The sequence below is a fragment of the Gymnogyps californianus genome, chromosome 5 (genome assembly GCF_018139145.2).
Source record: "Gymnogyps californianus isolate 813 chromosome 5, ASM1813914v2, whole genome shotgun sequence".
In the NCBI taxonomy this organism is placed as follows: Eukaryota; Metazoa; Chordata; class Aves; order Accipitriformes; family Cathartidae; genus Gymnogyps; species Gymnogyps californianus.
Window position 1 is genome coordinate 20,688,509 of NC_059475.1, and position 18,315 is coordinate 20,706,823.

General features: G+C 40.4%; 1 protein-coding gene across 1 annotated transcript in view; it reads right to left on the reverse strand.

The window, feature by feature from the left end:
* Positions 1 to 14,214, reverse strand: part of LRRC56 (leucine rich repeat containing 56) — a 64,809-nt gene extending 50,595 nt beyond the window's left edge. The window contains exons 1-3 of the mRNA XM_050897906.1: positions 14,164 to 14,214; positions 13,065 to 13,223; positions 1,857 to 2,021 (exon numbers count right to left, since the gene is read on the reverse strand). Coding sequence (XP_050753863.1) covers positions 1,857 to 2,021; positions 13,065 to 13,109 — 210 coding nt within the window. The 5' untranslated portion in view covers positions 13,110 to 13,223; positions 14,164 to 14,214. The remainder of the gene's footprint in view (positions 1 to 1,856; positions 2,022 to 13,064; positions 13,224 to 14,163) is intronic.
* Between the last annotated feature and the right edge of the window lie 4,101 nt (positions 14,215 to 18,315).

Sequence of the window (18,315 nt, forward strand, 5' to 3'; positions counted from 1 at the left end):
ATAGATAGATTGGATATGTTATTAAAACAAGCTATAAACATTGTAAATATTTCCTTGACAACATCATATAATTTTTCCTCTGAGCAGGAAGTATCCCAGCTATGCCAACACAAATGTCAGGTTCGAGGGCCAGGAAATAACCATGTCCAGAAAAATTAGTAGGACAGTATGCATCCATTGAAAAGAGTCTTTGAAATGGAATTCCTTACAAATATTAATACACACCATCTTAAAGAGGCAAGACTTGATTAGGTTCATGAGGGTACATATGAATAACAAAGTTTTTTTTCCCATTTTTGAAAAGAGCCTAGAACTGTGGGGGAATTTAACTGATCTGTATTTAAAAAAATATTACAAAATAATGAACTGCAACTTCATGGGATGTGGGTAACATTGCCTTACATACACTTTTCTGCTTACAATTTACTGTGAACTAAAAGTAGCAGAGCTTCAGAAAGAGAAGAATTTCATGCCAACAAAAGAACTTCCTAAGGATTTAATTCAGAGTTTATTGAAGTCAGAGGGCAGTTGTTTTGGTTACTCTAATGGGCTTTGGTTCATGCCCTAAGAAAACAGACTACTCTAAGAGCTTCCCATTGGATTTATACAGGGTACTGTAGGCCACAAACACATTAGGCTGGTCAAACTGTATGCCAGATTTTAAAAAAAGACTGAGAAGTTGTCAGAGGTTCACATGAGCCAAAGGGAAGTGAATGGCATAGATCATAAGATCACATCAGTTTTTCTCCAGAAAGCTTAAAATATACACTCTGCAGAAAGTGATTTTTGCATCTCCAAACATTTTATAAACACTAAAAGACTTAGCTACCAAGGGAAGAGTAGTTCTGAGAACAACTTGCTGTCTACAGCACACGGTCAAAATTGTGACTGGTATATAGTTAGGGAGAGGTGTAAACCTGCAGCTGGAATATGTCACCTGCAGAAGCTAGTGCCTCTCCACTGGTGCAGTGGATGCACAGAGGATTACGGACACTGTGATCACCACCCTGCCCACTGGGAGCATCCGAACCACAGCCTTGGCCCCATCTGTCTTTCACGAATTTCTACCCAGCTCTGCAACACAGAAAGCTGTAGCTTCTCCCCTTAACTTCTGCTCTCAGCTCTCCCTTCCTTTAGCAGGGATAAGTGAGGTTATTTTCTCAGCTTCTACATGTCCCAAAGGATTTCACCCCTAATTAGTTCTGAGCAAATACAGCACAATATGCAATCAAGTATTCCTTCACAAATATTTCACAAAGTTAATTCCTTCACGAAGATTTCAGCATGTTACTCTCTTTCAACAAGCTGCACGCCAAAATCATTTCCCCCGGTCAAAAAGGAACATGGCTTTCAAATGTGCTTTGAAATTTCACACACTTTGATACATATAGAAAGTACTTCTAGTACTTGCAGAATATTTTAATTGGCTTCTTAGCAGGACAGAGGATTTCACTAATTCAGAAAAAAGTTGTGCTTTTAAAGTTACATTTCCAATCTCTAGAACAAGGTTAATGTAAAAAGCTTTTTCTAATGCTAAGATACAAGGTACTTCAGATGGCATTAATGAGATCTGTTTAAATTATAATTATGCTACCTGTACTTTTCTTCATGCTGCTTCAAGAAACCTAGCAATAAAGACAGCAGCATTCCTGCTGGGAATATTTTTTATATGAAACAAGGAGGACAAATATTTGATAAATTTCCCTAAGACAGAATCTACTTTATGCAGAAGTCTAACTGTCAGACAAGCAACAATCTGCAATCATCACAAGAGCAGCTGGAAGGTTAAGTTAATACAGCTCTGTATATGCCAGTTTGCCTCTTCTACTTCATTAAAAAGTTGGATGTCTACTCACCAGTTTCCTGGGGGAAAGGTATTCATCCATAAGTAGCTCTCTGTCATCTTTAATCAGCGGACTGGGATTTAGGTTGCCTCGCCAACTCAAATCAGTCACCCGGACTGCAGCTGAGGCCGGATGAGAAACTCTGCCAGGATTCCACTTCAGGTCCATCTCAATATGCTTTGAACAAAAAAAGATAACAAGCGGTCTGATTTTTTCCCCATATTTATTGTTTTCCCTTCAGCAAAATCTATTTTGACTCCCATTGCAAGTCAGCAAGTGCCTAAGGAGATACAGGTTTCTTTAATCAGAAAGAACCCAAAGTAACACATCACGTAACATATATTCTTCCTTTTCTTCACCCTCAAGAGCTATCCTAGTTCCACATCTCATTCAGCTTTGAGTGTAAGCTTTTACAGCAAACTATCGTTTGCAGTTATACAAAAAGCCTATGGCTCTGTACAAAGAAGGTACAGAGTACCTTGTACAAGTCAAGAACAACCAACTTGCTACTCCACTCACCCTACTGCAGTGGCAATGAACTTCCCATCCATATGGGCCTCCTACCTACCCATTCCCTCTTGAGAAACGTGAAGAGCACTCAGTAAAACTCTGCCAGGCTCCAGGCTGCAAGTGCCAGCACCAAGACACATTACCACTTCTCTCCAGCGTTTTGAGCTCTGCCTTGTAGGTAGCACGGACAGCAGCAGTCTGTATTTGCTGTCCTAAATTAAACGTACCTGCACTGTTACTGACTGCTTTCTGGGTCAGGCAGGCCATGGCTACTGACTTCTAGTTCTGAAGAGAGTCTTGGAGAAAATAAAATGAGAATACAATTTAAACCAAACTGTGTATGCTTCAAGTGAGGAATGAAATCCAAAGTTTGAAGATGAAGCACTTCAAAAGCGTTCATTCTTCAATTCCCAAAGCTATTCCTTTTACAGAAATATTAACAATTAACGCTGAAATATGAGAATAAGCATATGTACACCCGTTAGAGTCAAAAAGCAATCGGCTGTACCCAAATGGTACAAGCATTACTGTGATTTATACAGCTATTTACTACTACTTGGCAGCAAGTAAGCATCACAGCTGGAAACATTGCTGTAACAACAAAAGGCTAGACTAGAGAAAAGCCTCCTCGCTCTGCTGAACGGACACCTGCAGTTTTCCTCTGTTCTCCACTGTGAAGCAATACTTAGTGCTGGAGAAGTAAATAATCAAGCTAATCATAACTGGCTGACAAGGCTTCAGTGGTGGCCAAGACCTGAGAACTACCACCTTCCTTCCCCCTCATACTAATAAACAGTTATACACAGGAATGATTTCTGTTAGGAAAAATAGAAGAAGTTCTGACTGCTCAGCTAGTCATCTCTACTCGAGAGGATTGACCGATTAGTAGGTGAGAGAGATTTACACCAAAGAGACTTCTTGCTCTGACTACTCACATCCAGTCAAAAGTCTTCATCTCTGCACTAGCAAAAGTAATTCAAAAGACTCAGTACTGTCAGAAAAAATAGCAGCCCTTATCTGAAGAAGAACAACAACAAAAAATTAATAATCCACCAAACCTCTCCCTGCAGGATGCTCTAGCATTAGGAAGAGTGGAACCAAAACCTCACACTCCTAAGTGCTCCTTCCATACGGTCATCAGGGGAGAGGCAACCCACAGAAAGCAAAAACTATTTTTCCCAGATCACTGCACATACCTAGCAAGCATTCCTAGAGGAGAAGCTGACTTCTCAAATGTGCTACATCTGAGCCACAGCAATGTTCAAGACTTCAAAAACATATTCAAGAACAAATTCTTCAGAGAGACATTACTCCTTTCAAGCTTTCTTAATGGCTTATAAAAGAAACACCATAAAGTGAATTGAGCAGTGACATTTGCAGCTTCTAAAACCTCAGTGTGCATATAGTAGTATAAGGACAACTTTCATACTTCTGCCCATTAAGAGGTAAAAGTGATCTCAAAAACACTATGTGTCTTAGTTTTTGGAAGAAAAACTACAACCCATAAATTTCTATTATCTGTTTCTTTTTCCAAAGAATTCTAGAATTTCTCAGATTTTTTTCCTTTACTTTCTTTAAAGCAGGTCAGTATGATTTAGTGAGTGCACTGAGTTGCAACAGTCATCAGTTGTCATCCAAGGAAATTCAAGAATCTTATGTGATATGAAGGTCTTTTGGTGTTGTCTGTTTTCCTAAGAAAGAATTATTTTGGTCAATAACTGACTTGGATTAGAATATCTGCCGTATAAACGCTGGAATACTTTGACAGTTGCACAAGACTTGTGTTGGATCATGTGCAAGTACTGGTGGTTCTTTCTAATTCAAGAGAGGATCATTATTATCCAGAGATAATCCTGTATGTTATCAGAGCCAAGTGGAGCAATAGTCAGAAATCATTGATGTAACACGTGAGTGCAAAACATAATGAGATAATAGCAGGATTGTGTAGATTCGGGCTGTAAAGAGTTAATACAATTGCATAAAACAAATTATTGTTCTCCTTTCTTCAGTCCATCACTATTACATTTCAGAACTTCCTCCAATCTTTGAAATATGTGTTGATACAGCAGTTACTTAAGGTTTGACAGGGAGATCAATTTGTGGCTTAATATCTGAAGTAACACTTCCAACTCTATACTTCCCACTATTGATCTGCTGCTTGTAATTATTGTAACATTGGATTAGCAAGAAGAAAAGTACTTTCATCACAAGTTGTCTGGGATCAAATTGAGTTATTATCGGCAAACAAAACTAATTTTTTTGACATGCTTCCATCACTTCAAAACTTTCTCCATAGAAGAAAGAATCTTCTCCTGAACATGGATCAAAGTAACATCCTCAAAATGAGGAATACAGAAGAGCTAAGAGTGCAGGAATCCTAGTGGTGACTTACCAATCTTACATAAAAATCCATAAATATCCGAAATCTCCAATACTGTGTAGGAGCGAGAAGGGGGCCTGGAAAAACACTTGTCCCCCTACAGATACAGGAGTCAGATTGCTGATTTTCATCAGGTCCACCTGACTTTCTGAGACAGGTAAAATCATTCCAGTAAAACCACCTCACCCACTCATATAAAATGCTAAAAAGCAAATGAGAAATCTGTGGCTCTGTCAAGTGCACAGGACAAGCAACCACTGACCCAAACTAGTGTTAGCCTCCGTGGGACCGTTTACAGGGACTGGAAAGACTTCATTGTCATTAAAGAGGTCTGAGAAGTTATGAACCTGAAGATTTACTCCACAGAGAAGATAGCCACGTTGGATATATGTTGGATCTATATGCTGAATGGTAATGCAGATCATTCCCGCAAAACTTTGTGGGACCAACAAGGATGGACGCTAACTGCACCTAACACAAACCTTAAATGAATTCAATGGGAGAGCGAAGCAATACCAATAAGTAGATGAGAGTGTCAGGGAAAGAGAAGATGGCTGGAAAAAAAAAAAAAATGGAGTTTTGTCCTGCATGTGAACATTGACAAGAATAAAAGAATGAAAGAAATCAATTAATCAGTTTTTGCAGAATTTGCATCATAGGTCTTGACTTGGCAGGCTCTTACACGTCTGGATAACTAGAAGCAGATAATCAGTGAGTGCAGGAGAAATCAATGACCAGAGCAGTGAGATGGAAGATCTTGAATTCTATGAACAGTTAATCTGCCAACTTTCCCCACTGCTGCCACTCTCCTTCCCAAAGTAAGCATGATGATGATAAGCTATTCAATTCACAGACATGTTGTGAAAGTTCATTAAAAACTGCATGACATTTTCAACATATAGAGAGTAATACAGCTAATAAAGATCATTATTAAAATTAAATTATCCTTGGAACAACATGTTATTTGAAATCCCTGCAGAATACTGTAATTTGCTAGAAAGAAATTGGCAGAGAATAGTTATTTGATGTTCTTAGGGTCCGACAAAATGGTAAAACTCAAAGATTTTGTTTTCCTGCTACAAGATTTATCGAAGAGTCAATGATAGGATCGTGTATTCTTCATTAAATATATATTAATACATATTTCAAATACAGCAATTGGCACAAATGTTTGGCTCCATATTAATTATGGTTTCTTAAGTCTGGGAAAGACCCTCTGAATTGTGTGACTAGGCATGATAATTTCTAATGCAGCCTTCAAGACATTACCTAAAGAGCTTGTCCAAGCAATTAGGTTACTGTTTAAAAACAAAAAAACCCAAACAACAGTAATCAATCCAGATTTCCTCTAGGAAAGACATATACCTCTATGTATTAACATCCTATACAAAAATGAATCTCTACTCCCTTAGGCCAGCTTCTCAACCAGCATCCTCTCCCGCTCTGTGGCTACCCATGCCTTCAAAAAGCTCCACTGGTCAGGGAGGAGTGCCATTTCAGGTAGGGTACTGCAATCTGTACACCCTTGTCTTTATGTCACCAGCCTAAAAATTCTCTAGAAGAAAAAAAAAAAAAAACCCAACATTTGAGAACCATTGTGCTACTCCTTTATGACAGGAACCTTGCACTGCAGACTTCCATTTCTCTTGCCCTGCATAATGTAATTTTTATTTGTTTAATCCAGAATCACAAATTACAGTAGTGCCCATACTGTTACCACTGCCACAGAATGAAAACAAAGAATTCTGTGTTTACTAAGGATGTGACAAAAGGTTTGGTTTATAAGTCCCAAGGGAACTATGAGTGCCTTTTTAAGTGCAATTTTGTGCAAGTGGACTACAGATAACCTCTGGAAAATAACTGTTTGGACAGCTGGAATTTACTATGATGTCATCAGGAAACTACTGTTACAATAATCCACTCCTGATGGCAAAAACAGGTCCTGCTACATTTATGCAATATAAAGCATCCTGCAACACATCAGTCTATTTTAGCAGGTGCAACTTCTAAAAAGTTGAAAAATAAAACATCTGACCTGATATTAATGTGAATCTTTCTTTTCCATGTATGACTAAACAATCTGTGTTTGTAAGCAGAAGGAGATAACGACTACTTCAGTAACGCTACTTTAATATCAAGGGATCATGTAAACACTCTAAAGAGCATTCATAAATATTCCACTTGTGTGCCCCACTGAAGAAAAAAAGCTTTTATGAGAATGCTGAAATATCAAGATATCAATATCCCATTTAACATAATTAAAAATCCACTGACTTCAACAACATTGAATGACTCCAATGCTTACAGTGATGGTTTTGTTTAATCGTTCAGCCAATTTGAGGCCTTGGTTCAAGCACCCAAATTTGCACATAAAGCAAGTGTACCGATTTGCGTCATTGTTTACCTTCCTTATTTATGGTTTTACAAGCTGTAAGAGTGCCTGAAAGTCCTTTGGTATTACATGTAAATCCTGCTCTACAGTTGCCATGACCATGGTAGGTAAGCCTCAGGATCTATGTCCCACACAGTCCTCGGGGAAAGTTCTTGGGAGCTTCATGGACTTTGTATTACTCCCATGCACAGAGTTGAGTTCAAACTGTGCCATCGTCCAAAGCAGCAGTGATTCCAGAGAAGAAAATGCATGCTACAAACCTAGAGTGGGTTTGAGCCAACACCCTTGAGATAAAAGGTGTTTCATATTCTTAAAAAACATTGCACTAATAAATAAAAAGGCAATGCATTTAAATGCCACCCATTTCTCCGTTATATATCTACAAATTGCATGTATTAAAAAAGCAGGATATATAATACTTTCCCAGATCCTGCTGAGGAGGTTGTAAGGTGATGAGAAATTTTTTTATCATGTGTGCTGGAAAGGCCTCTAAATTAAATCATTCTGGAGCTAGCTTGTCAAATGTTGTCCTCGTAGGATAAAAAGCAGATCACTCTCTATTATATGTGCTATTACATGTCAAAGAAACAATGAACCAAAGTCCAATCAATTGTTTTTGTTTTTTGGAGTCCTGTGGTGAGAAGGGATCAGCGGCAATTTCTGTCTGGCTACAAACATTCATTGATACTCTCTGCAGTGCAAGTCTACAGACAGTGGCTATGAATGAGCATGGATTATCTAAATCCTTAGCTGAAACTGCAAGATGCTACAGATTGAGATTTTTTTTTTTCTTGTATAGGTGAACTTCCTGCTGCAAGAAAATGTCTCAAGAGGCTCTTCTGCTGTCTGTCCCCACAATTAGTCTAAGCAAAGTAAAGCAGAGGGCAGGATGTGGAGGTAGCTGGTGAACAAGAGGGGTTATGGAAAAACAGAGCTCCAAGGTGCCTATGCCTTCACTGCCAGAAGGCTGCCAAATGATCTCATGATCATTTCAGATAGTGGAGGAGATAAGAGTAAGTCCCTCACCATTTTAACTTTAGCAAGGTAGCCAGGGATAAGGAAGCTGCATTTGGCTCTTCATGGCCACAACTTTTTATCCAACAGTGTCCAGATGTTAAATAAGGGAGAAACAAGGATGCTTTATTTAAAATCCTCCTGTCCTTATGTAGGGGTCCTGTTATGGACAGCTAATGCCAAGGTACACAGGAACCAACATATCTGTGCTTGTCACACACACAGATCCTGCCTTAAATGTAGATGTCACTGGAGCAGAAGATTGGGGAAAATCATTAGTTTAGGTAATTCTAACATTACAGTTTCAGCTTTGTTAATAACATTATAGTTGAATACTTTTTATTTTCTTTTCAACTATTCCCAAGGTACATATATTAATCTAAACCACAGCACCAGCTTAATGAAGTCTTTTGTCAGGAAATGCTTAATATCCTTCTTTTTGGGCCTTACCTGTCATATCCTATTCTTACTTCAGAAGACAGAATGTACAGGTAAGTGCATCCTGCCAGGCTGAATTAAGATTTGATCTCATGTTTAATACTCCACAAGTTATCTTAATATCTATTGGATATTCTGTTAACCTTCAAAGAGCAATAAGCCAAACAATTATTTTTTCTAAAACATCAGCCAGGTCATTCATTTACTCTCCTAGCATTCAAAAGGTCTAATTCAGCAATTACTTAAATTGCAGATGCTAGGCATATTACTGGACATACCAAGGAAAGACATAAACAGAACAAGGTTTTGCAGAGTCAGTATCTTTTTAAGATCAACAGATATAGTTAGGAAAACAAGACAAGTTTTAGGGCACGCAAACCCCTCTTCATGTTGTGGGCACTTATCCGTACTCTCCAAGCTCAAAGAGGAAGTCTAACTCAGCGCTATGGTTTCAGGTCCCAATCCTGAAAAGACTCATTCACGTGAACAGCTTCACACAGAGCGAGTAGGGGGATGACCCAAGTACAAAGTTCATCACCTGGCTAACCCAAGATAAAAGCATCCACCAGTATCATTTAAAGTATTAACAAAAGCATTCCCACCAGCCTCCCCCAAATGTGTATTCTTTCCTCACAACATCTCTGCAAGAGGTGGTCTACAACCAGATTGAACATCTCTCTGCTCTTCATCAGCCGCGTTACATAAAGTCCCATAGGTCAAGGCTCACATTGAAATAAAAGTTGCCCAAGTTGTTACTTCTTTAGCTTCCGATTTGACAGAGAACACTTGAAAATATGAATCCCAGCATACTATTTCTGAGCTGCTGGAGCTGGGCTGAAGAAAGGCAGCCAGACAGCCTGAGTGCCCAAGATCAGCACTGCATATCCTACAACCACTCTGTATGCAAGTCTGAGTGTGTTAAAAGAAAAGTTACCTTCAGGGAGCTCTCCACTTATGATGTATGTTTAACATCTGGAAAAATAAACAATACTGTCTCAGCACATAGCTTGCAATATATATATTTAAAAAGTAAGAAGCAGCATGATGAAATCAAATTTTAGTGGGGAACAAAAAAAATAATCAAGATTTGAGTGGCTCAGGGCTAATTCATCACCCAAGCAATAATCTCCCTGAGTTAGTGCTGATGGGTGAGGCCTTTGGACATATTCTGTTATCAGTGTAAAGGTAAGGGAATAAACTAATTTGTCAACTGATTTGCACAGATTATACCATATTCCACTGCTGGCCACACTGCACAAAAAGTTTGAGATTAATCTTCTGTAAGTGATGAGAGCCAAAGAATAAGTTAATATGTCCCACGTAGACTCAAAATTTCACTCACTTTTAAAAAATATTATATACAAGGCCGTATCAATTGTTGCACAGATGGGACAATACAGAAAAGGTTCCCTGTCTCACTGCAAACTTAGTTTTGCTTTAGTGTTGCATTAATTATCCTTTCCTGTCACATGTAAAACCTCGCCCTGCACAAATACCGCTTTTAACCTAGCCTTGCTGTCTTTATCTAGGGCTTAAGGCAAGAAGCTTTCACATCAGTTGACACTCTCCCACCTCTTTATGAAGAAGCTGGGTAAGTTACCTTTATACTGGTCTCTCTCCAGCACCTTCCCCAATTTCTCCCACATGCCCGAAGGTCTTGCAGGCTCTCTCCATTCATTAGGATAATAATAACACAGTGCAGCTCAGTTTTCCGAGACACAAAAAGATGCAGTGTCTCCCTGCAGAGGTGAGCGCAGTCTCAGATCAAGCTTATGACAGTGCTGCTCATCCACAGGCTATTCTAACCCATGGACTCAGGACTAAGTGAAAGTCCAAAGCTGTAGAGAATAAAAACTCTATGTTTTTGGTCTTCAAAACATTTTTAGTAACCACTATTTAGAAGCATTTCCAGATTCCAGCTAAGAAAAGGACAATAAAAAACAGACTTTTTTTCCAGCTACTGTTGCATTGCATTTATGAGCCCTTTGAAATCCAAACTTCTGTGCAGGACGAAAATGTATCATATACGGCATTTCTAAGTTTCAAAGTGCTCTGTTGTCCCCAAACAATTTTCAGTCCTTTTTATTAGGTAATTAAGCTGATTGAAGCAAGAGATTCCATGGACCGCAAAGCCGTTTGAAGAGTCTTTTTCAATGCTGGGATGTTTCTGATTTCCAATGTGTTGCTCACATGGGATACATTGTATAAAAAGAGATGAATTCTAGCTGAACTCATAGGAAAAAACTAAACAGTGGAAGATGGCGCAGGAGCTTCTTTAGTAACACTCCCAAAATTTTAGCAAGGGCAGAAAACTAACAGTGAAAAGGACTTTGCAAAATCAATTTAGGCTACTAATGAGGCTGCATTATAGCAGTCCTGCTGGGTCAAGGCAGATGTCCAGCTACCTACTGTAGTCAGATGCTTAAAAACCAGTATCAGAAGCAGAGGTAGTCCAAAGCGATCCTTCCCCTGACATATTGTTTTATTTTCTGGCAATCAGTTGCTCAGTAACTTCCCAAGCCAAAAGGTGTGTTGTGTTCGACAGCTGGGAAGATATATAGGAAAGCAATTATTTGTCATGTCTTGTCATGTCTGAAGATATGACAAATAGTCATCCAATGACTAAAGAAACCACAGGAATTTTATCAGGAAGCAGTTTTTGAAAAAGAGAAAGTGCATTTTGCATCGTATTTGTTTAAATTGTGGAAGACACTGGCATAGGTTGTTGTGGAGGTTAAAATTATAAATTAGGTCAAAAGCAGCTAGATAAAATTATGGAGGATGCATAGGCTAAATAGGATGCACAGGATGAATATATACTCATCCATCTGTCCATACCATTCATTAATTTATAGCTTTCTTTTGCATCATCTCCTTTTTCATCTCTTCTTCTAGCTGAAAAGTCTCATTTATTTTGTCTGTTTTCCATTTTTCATCTTTGTTGTATTTCATGGAAACAATTTCAGTTCTGCCATTTACCCTCCAGGATGATCAGAACTGCACATAAGTTTCAAGATATGGCCACAGAGACAGTACATGAATTTATGCTGTTTTCAATTCCTCTTCTTAGAAGTTTTAACAGTTTGTCTTTTTGACTAGCTGCAAGATGATATTTTCAGAGAACTACCGTATGCTCTTTCTCAAGTAGCAATAATTTACTTAAAGCTTTTCATTCTATATATGTTTCTTGCCCCCACGTTCATCACTTTGAACTTGGGTGGATACTCTATTAAAATAAAACAAAAACTTACCCAAGCACTACTTATGCTAGTAACATAAAAAAAAAAAAAAAAAAAGAGAGAAACCAAAGTAGTATTAGAACTCCACTCTAAAAAATTAAATTAAAACTCAAGATGCAAAAAATATAAGATAAACAGCCAGTGTTACGCTATACTTCAAATGCTGCTTCCTCATGTGAGACATTACAACCAAAAGAATGAGTGCTTTCTGAAACCTTTTTTTTTTTAAATATCAGATAACGCTTCTTTGAACTGGCCAGGGTTCACAATCTTTTCCTCTTAATACAGATACATTAGCCTTTATTACATCTGCCATGGGAAATCTGATCTTCTGATTTGTATTATAGCAAGTACTTGTGGTCCTACTGATATAAAATAGGTTTTGCTCCCAATTGTTTTTCAAGCCAACATATGACTCTACAGAAGGTATAAAAACACTAACCATTTTACTAGCAAATTAAAATTATGCAGATGTGCCTAAATTAATGTCTGTGAAAAGCTCATGAATTTTCTGATTTAAAAAATAACCTCTTCATAATTCCTCCTGAATAGATATTAACCCATCCCCATTAGTGACAAACGCAGCAATCCCAAATTTATGGTATATCACATAACGTTACTATTTTGCAGCAATAAATTTTATACTACTTCAAACTTAGAGAACAAATGTGGTTTCTTTAACTATGTCCCCTAAGGAGCTTCAGTTAGATAAGCACAGGCATCATCATAATAATAAATAATAATATCACTCCAGTCCAATGCTAAACTCACGTCTGGTCTCACATTGAATCTGAATCCTGCTTTTATACAGGATTAGGTCCCTCGAGTTGTGTAAGAACAGGCTGATGGCATCCCAGGCCATGGGCAGAGCCTGTTCTGTCTTCCACTGATGGTAGCGTATGATTAAACTAATGAATTGAACTGCCCATAGATGGATGTATCCACATATCAATCTCTTGAGAGGTCAGACCTACAGGAGCATAGTAATTCTCAGTGTTAAAGCCAAGAAAGAGAACACAAAGGCCAGGGAAAAAAACCCAACTCCCCTCCCCCAACAAAAACCTGTTAATGACAGTAACTGTGAGATCTGACATGCCTGAACGTTGCATTTTTAATCCAAGTTCTTTCAGGGAAATTCAAATCAGACAAATTAACACAAAACAGAGAAATAAAATGAAATGGGAGAGTAATTTAAAAAAAAAGTTCTGAAACATATTCAGTCATTTGCACATTTGAAATTATCTTACCTTTTCTTCCAATGCCACTGCTGTTCTGCGTCTTTCATTTCCCATCCCTCTTCTACAGAGATTTTAATTTACTAATCAATCACAGCCGTTCATCTCCATTTATCTTGAATGACGCAGGTGCTCATAGTGCGATTTCTTATTTGATTGCTCCATATCCTGCTAAAACAACAGTAAGAACATGATCTTCAAGAGAAAAAAAAACAAAGCCAAAACAAACCCAGAGACTCTGAGCATTCCACAATTAATAATAAAAGAGTACTTTATCCACTGTAGCAGCAGAAGTCCATGCTCAATAGGTCTTAAAAGTGTAACAGGACATGAAGCAGTACAGCCTAGAAGAGCTTAATGAAAGTGTAACCGAAAACAGTTTCCCATGGAGATCATGAGAAGGTGGAAGATTTGCTACAGAAGAATCTACATATTTGCAAAAAAAGTTATTTACTGAACAATTATTTACTCAAAGAACAGTCATTTCCCAGGCTGTAGGAGTAAGTTGAATCTGCATTAGAGAAAACATCACCATCAGGCTAGCATGGGGTAAAAGGCTGAAGTCAACATTTAATACATTTTCACTGTATCACTCATCAGAAAATTTTGCCTTGTAAAAGCAGTCAGAATAGAAAAAAATAGGTGAGCAGGAACATTTATATCAGGAAACAATGACTATAGAAGATGGGTGCAGAGCCAGAATAGCACAGGCCTCACAGGCAGGCCAAAGGGAGCGCTTAAGATATCCAATTAACTAATTGCTGTCTGCTAAAAACTATAGGCAAGTATCACAAGTCTCTTGCTGACAGTGGGTTCATCCCCAAACCATTCTCCATAACACAAAGAGCCCATTAAGTAGGACAGGTACCATACCTGAGCCCTTTCTGCAAGAAGCTGAACAAAGCTTAAAGCCTATAAACTTGGCATTGACAAGTCTCTTCAGTCATTCAAGAGAAGCTGAGGAGGCACTATGGAGGAGCCATGTTCTCTCAACTTGAAATACCCAGGGATGCTTCTACAATTTGCAAGTGGCCAGGACTATTTATTCATCAGCATTTTTCTCCTCAGAGCTCTACCAAAGCATAAAATTTAAACACATCGTTAAACCTACCAGATTCATTGTCAACACCGACATAAACAGAGACCTTCAGGTGCTTTCCACCTCTGCTTAGGTCTTGCTACAGCGACGCACACTCTTGGGGTCTTCAAGCCCTGGGACGCATTACACGTGTACCATACCAGTCAACTTGGTCACCACAAAGGCCTTTTTTAAAGGCCGTTAAACGTACGTGTACGAATACTAGGTAACAGAGGGGAAATCCCCCCTTACGCCAGTCCCCACACCCACCACGCACACAAAGCCACTTCCAGGCTGCCGCTGCCGCTGCCACCCCCACTACCCCCACTATCCCCTTCCTTCCTCCCTCCCTCCTCCCTCCCTCCCTCCCTCCCTCCCTCCCACGGACGAGAAGCACGGGCCTGGCTGCTGGTGGCGGCGGGGGGAGGCCGGCTCCTACCTGTCGACCGGGCCGAGCCGGGGGCGCTGGGCTGCGCGGAGACTGCCCGTCGCCCGGCAACGGCCGCCGCGACCGCTCGCGGCCTCGGCACCTGACCCGGCGCTCGCGGCTCCGCCCCCGGCCCCCGCTGCTCCGCCCCCGGCGCCGGCGCTCCGCCCACTCCCGCGGCCTTTCCCGTGCCCGCCCACCAGCCTCCCCATCTCCACCGGGCCCGCCTGAGAGCTGAGGCCGGGGTAGCACCCTGAGCAGCGACAGCGACAGCGACGTGCCGGAGGGTGCTGTGGACACCGAGAAGAGACGCAGCCTCCCCGCTGCCTGGGTGAGGAGGAGGAATAGAGTTTGGGGATCCTTCCGAGGCAGGAAGGGATCCTGGCTGGAAAGAGCGGAGGAGGATGCTTGCAGGGGGAAGAGTGGATATGTAAACAGCAGGAGCAAAGTAGGGAGAGCAGGGGTGGGCGCGGCATTAAGGACAAGAACGGAACGGGAAAAGCAGCAGGACCCCACGTGGGATTTGCGTGGCAGGTGACCACACGGCTGAAGGAGTCGGGGTGACAGTAGGAGGGCGTTGGGGGCATCTCTGTTCCCAACAGCATCTGAAACCTTTGCGGGCTGACGGATAACTAACACCACCATCATGCACAAACGTGATTCCACACGCCTGCAGTTAGCCTGTATACAGGGAATAGCTTCCCTGAGGCAATCACTCCGTTAGCTCAAGTGGTGAGTGGCTGTGTTGCGGACTGAAAAATACGACTTGTGATGCATAACAAGGCTGGTTTCACCAAATCATTTTGCATTTAAAAAAACCAAGAAACAAACAGATTAAAAGACTAAATTTCCAGACCAGAGTGGTCAAAAGATAGGACATGGCAGAATGAAGTTTGTCATAATCTGGATCCAACAGATGTGGTTCAGCTTTTGTTGGTGACATGATCAAACATCTCTGTTGGTGCAAGAGTACAACTCCGGTGCAGCTCCATGAGCAGCAATGTGCTATTCTTTTGCCATTCACCATCTCCTGGTTGGAGATTGCCATGGCATCATAATATTCCTTTTTCACTATTCAACCCTGATACAAATAAAGAATATTTATTAATTTCGGGGGGGGGGGGCGGGATTTTCTGGGACATAACAAAATCACAGTGCCAGCAGTGCCAAGTGCACACCCAAGGCACAGACAGGCTAGCATTCAGCATTGACTTCCTGTGGTTTAATGAGTTACCATCATCTGCAGAGCCATCTTAACTGACCACGTTAATAGCCCTTCCACTCTCTAAACCAAACGTGTTTGCTTTCCCTTAATACGATTTATTTAAAAAAGCAAGGGACTAAAGCACAATGCAGTCAGTTTTCACAGCTCCACTGAGAGGCAGTAATTCATTAAACCAGGTTAATTCAATCATCCAGACTCATCTATCCATAAATTAAATTTGCCTGTTTGAACACATGCATTACGTGATCTTTTAGACTCATCACAATCTATTTATTCAGAACATTGCTCTTACCATTCTCATTCGCACTTAGGAGGAATCCACATTTCCACACTTTAGGTATAGGATTCATAAATCAGGCACCTAGGAAAATGCAATCACGCTCTCAGTGGTCCCATACAAAAAGCCTGCTTTTTCAGGGGTTTACTTTCAGGATGGTACCCAGTGTTTTCTTGGGAGCAGCCCTTAGCAGTGTTTCTCTTGGGGGCAGGAAGGTAGGAGGTCTGGAGGGAAGATGCAGAGTCCTGCCTGCCATTTAGAAGAGGCTGGGGTTTTGAATGCCCTACTTGCATGCGCTCACCCCCTCACACCTCCAGTATATACTGTACCTTTGCGAGGATGTTGGAAAGCAGCAGCTGCTGGTGGATTGCATCAGCATTTCCTCTGCAACAACATTAAATTTACTCTAGGGTTTGGAAAATACTATCTTAGACCATAGGTCAGGAAATGTGTTGACTCCCCTCTTGCAGGGTCTGACGGTCAATTAACGTCAGAGAAAATCACCAGGGGCCTGATTTTCCAAGGTGATGAGCGCACTCAGCTCCACCTGGTGTCATTGCAGTCCAGCTGCCCATCTTCACAGGAAGGAAGGCAATTGGTCTTGACGTGCTCCAGGAAGGTAGCGTGATTCAGTGAAAACAACACCGAATCAAGCATCTGCCCCTTGAATTTTATTCCCAGCTCTGCCATTTATCTTGCAGGTAACTAGCTCAAGTCACCTGGACTCAGTTTCCCCCCACACCTCTTCCTGGGACACACTTCCCAAAGGTTATTTATGGAGTAAGTGTATTGCGTATGCACACATCTGCATGGTAGATTACTTCTTTTCCTTCTTTTGCTGGAAACAATCTTGTTAGGACCAACTCAGCCTGAACTATTTGAAACCAATCAAAGAAGAAATGCATTTTTCCATCATTGAGCAAGAGAAAAATCTGGCACAATTTCAGGGTAGATAGAGGAGCTTTATGTCTGCCCTGTTCAGAGTTACTGCAATTGTGCTGGCACCATTCCCAGAGCTGAGCTAAGGTCAGTGAGAAACCTGTAAATTAATAACTGTGGAGCTGATGTGATCTCTATCCAGGAATCACATTGTACATTCCTGAAGCTTTATAGGAGAGAAAAGTTATGTTTCAGTTTTGCCAAGAAATGTTTAAAATTTTTAAATCTTAATATTGATCATTAGCATACCCTGGACCTATTTGGAGATGTTGGACCTGATTCTGATCTCACCATCACAGGAACTCCACAAAATAGGTTCGTCTGGATTAATTATATTGGTGCTACCCAAATGAACAGGAATCAGGTGAAACTTTCTCTGAAAACCAAGCCTAGATGGACATGCTTTTCCTTTGGGGTCTTATCTTACACAGAGGAGATTCATCTGTCCTCCTGTTTTTATCCAGTCACAAGCAACATCCAGTCATCCCAGTCACTAATTAATATTGTTGATTAATAGCTAATTGCTGTTGCCACTTGCATTATTAACATTTAGGAATTCCATTGTACTACAACCTAGAAACACTGGACCAGAAGGGGCTTTCTGGTCAGAGGAACCAGTTTTCTACTATTGCAGGTAACTACATCAGAGTCATTTAGATACCTGTCAGTCTCTTCCTCCCTATTCTGAAAGATTGGTCCAAAGCCTCTCTCTGAAGATTACAGACCTCCTAATTTATAGGCTAAAATTATTTATTGCCAAGTTATACCTACTTGTTCTTTTGCCAAATTATTTTTCAGCTTAAAATAATTCTTCCCCTCTGATGTTTGCATTCGTGATATATTTATAGGGCCCACTGTCATCTCCTCTCGACATTTATTTTGCTAGGTCATACAAGCCAAGCTCAAAATCTCCTGTCATTAAAGACAGGCTTGCAATTCTTTGTATCATCCTGTTTTTTCTTTTCCAGCTTTTCTTTCTTGAAGATGGGTGACCAGAACAGTATAATTTACTCCAGATGTCTTGTGCAGTGGAATAAATACTCTCCTTTCTGTACTGTAAATGTCTGGTATATCCTGGGGTCACGTTATCAAGGTGATATCAAATTGGTCGCTCATAATCATCGACTATTAAGATGGGGTTCCTCTTTTTCTTTGTCCTCCCTGGTTGCAAAGGCAAGTGGAATGAAGTCCCCACTGTAGTAAAAGGTTTTGTAAGTATGTGACCCTGTACTGTGTACCACTACATTTTATTCTATTCCTATTACCCCATTCCCTTCTTCCCATCTTCCTCTGATGATACCCCTTAATCATTAGCAA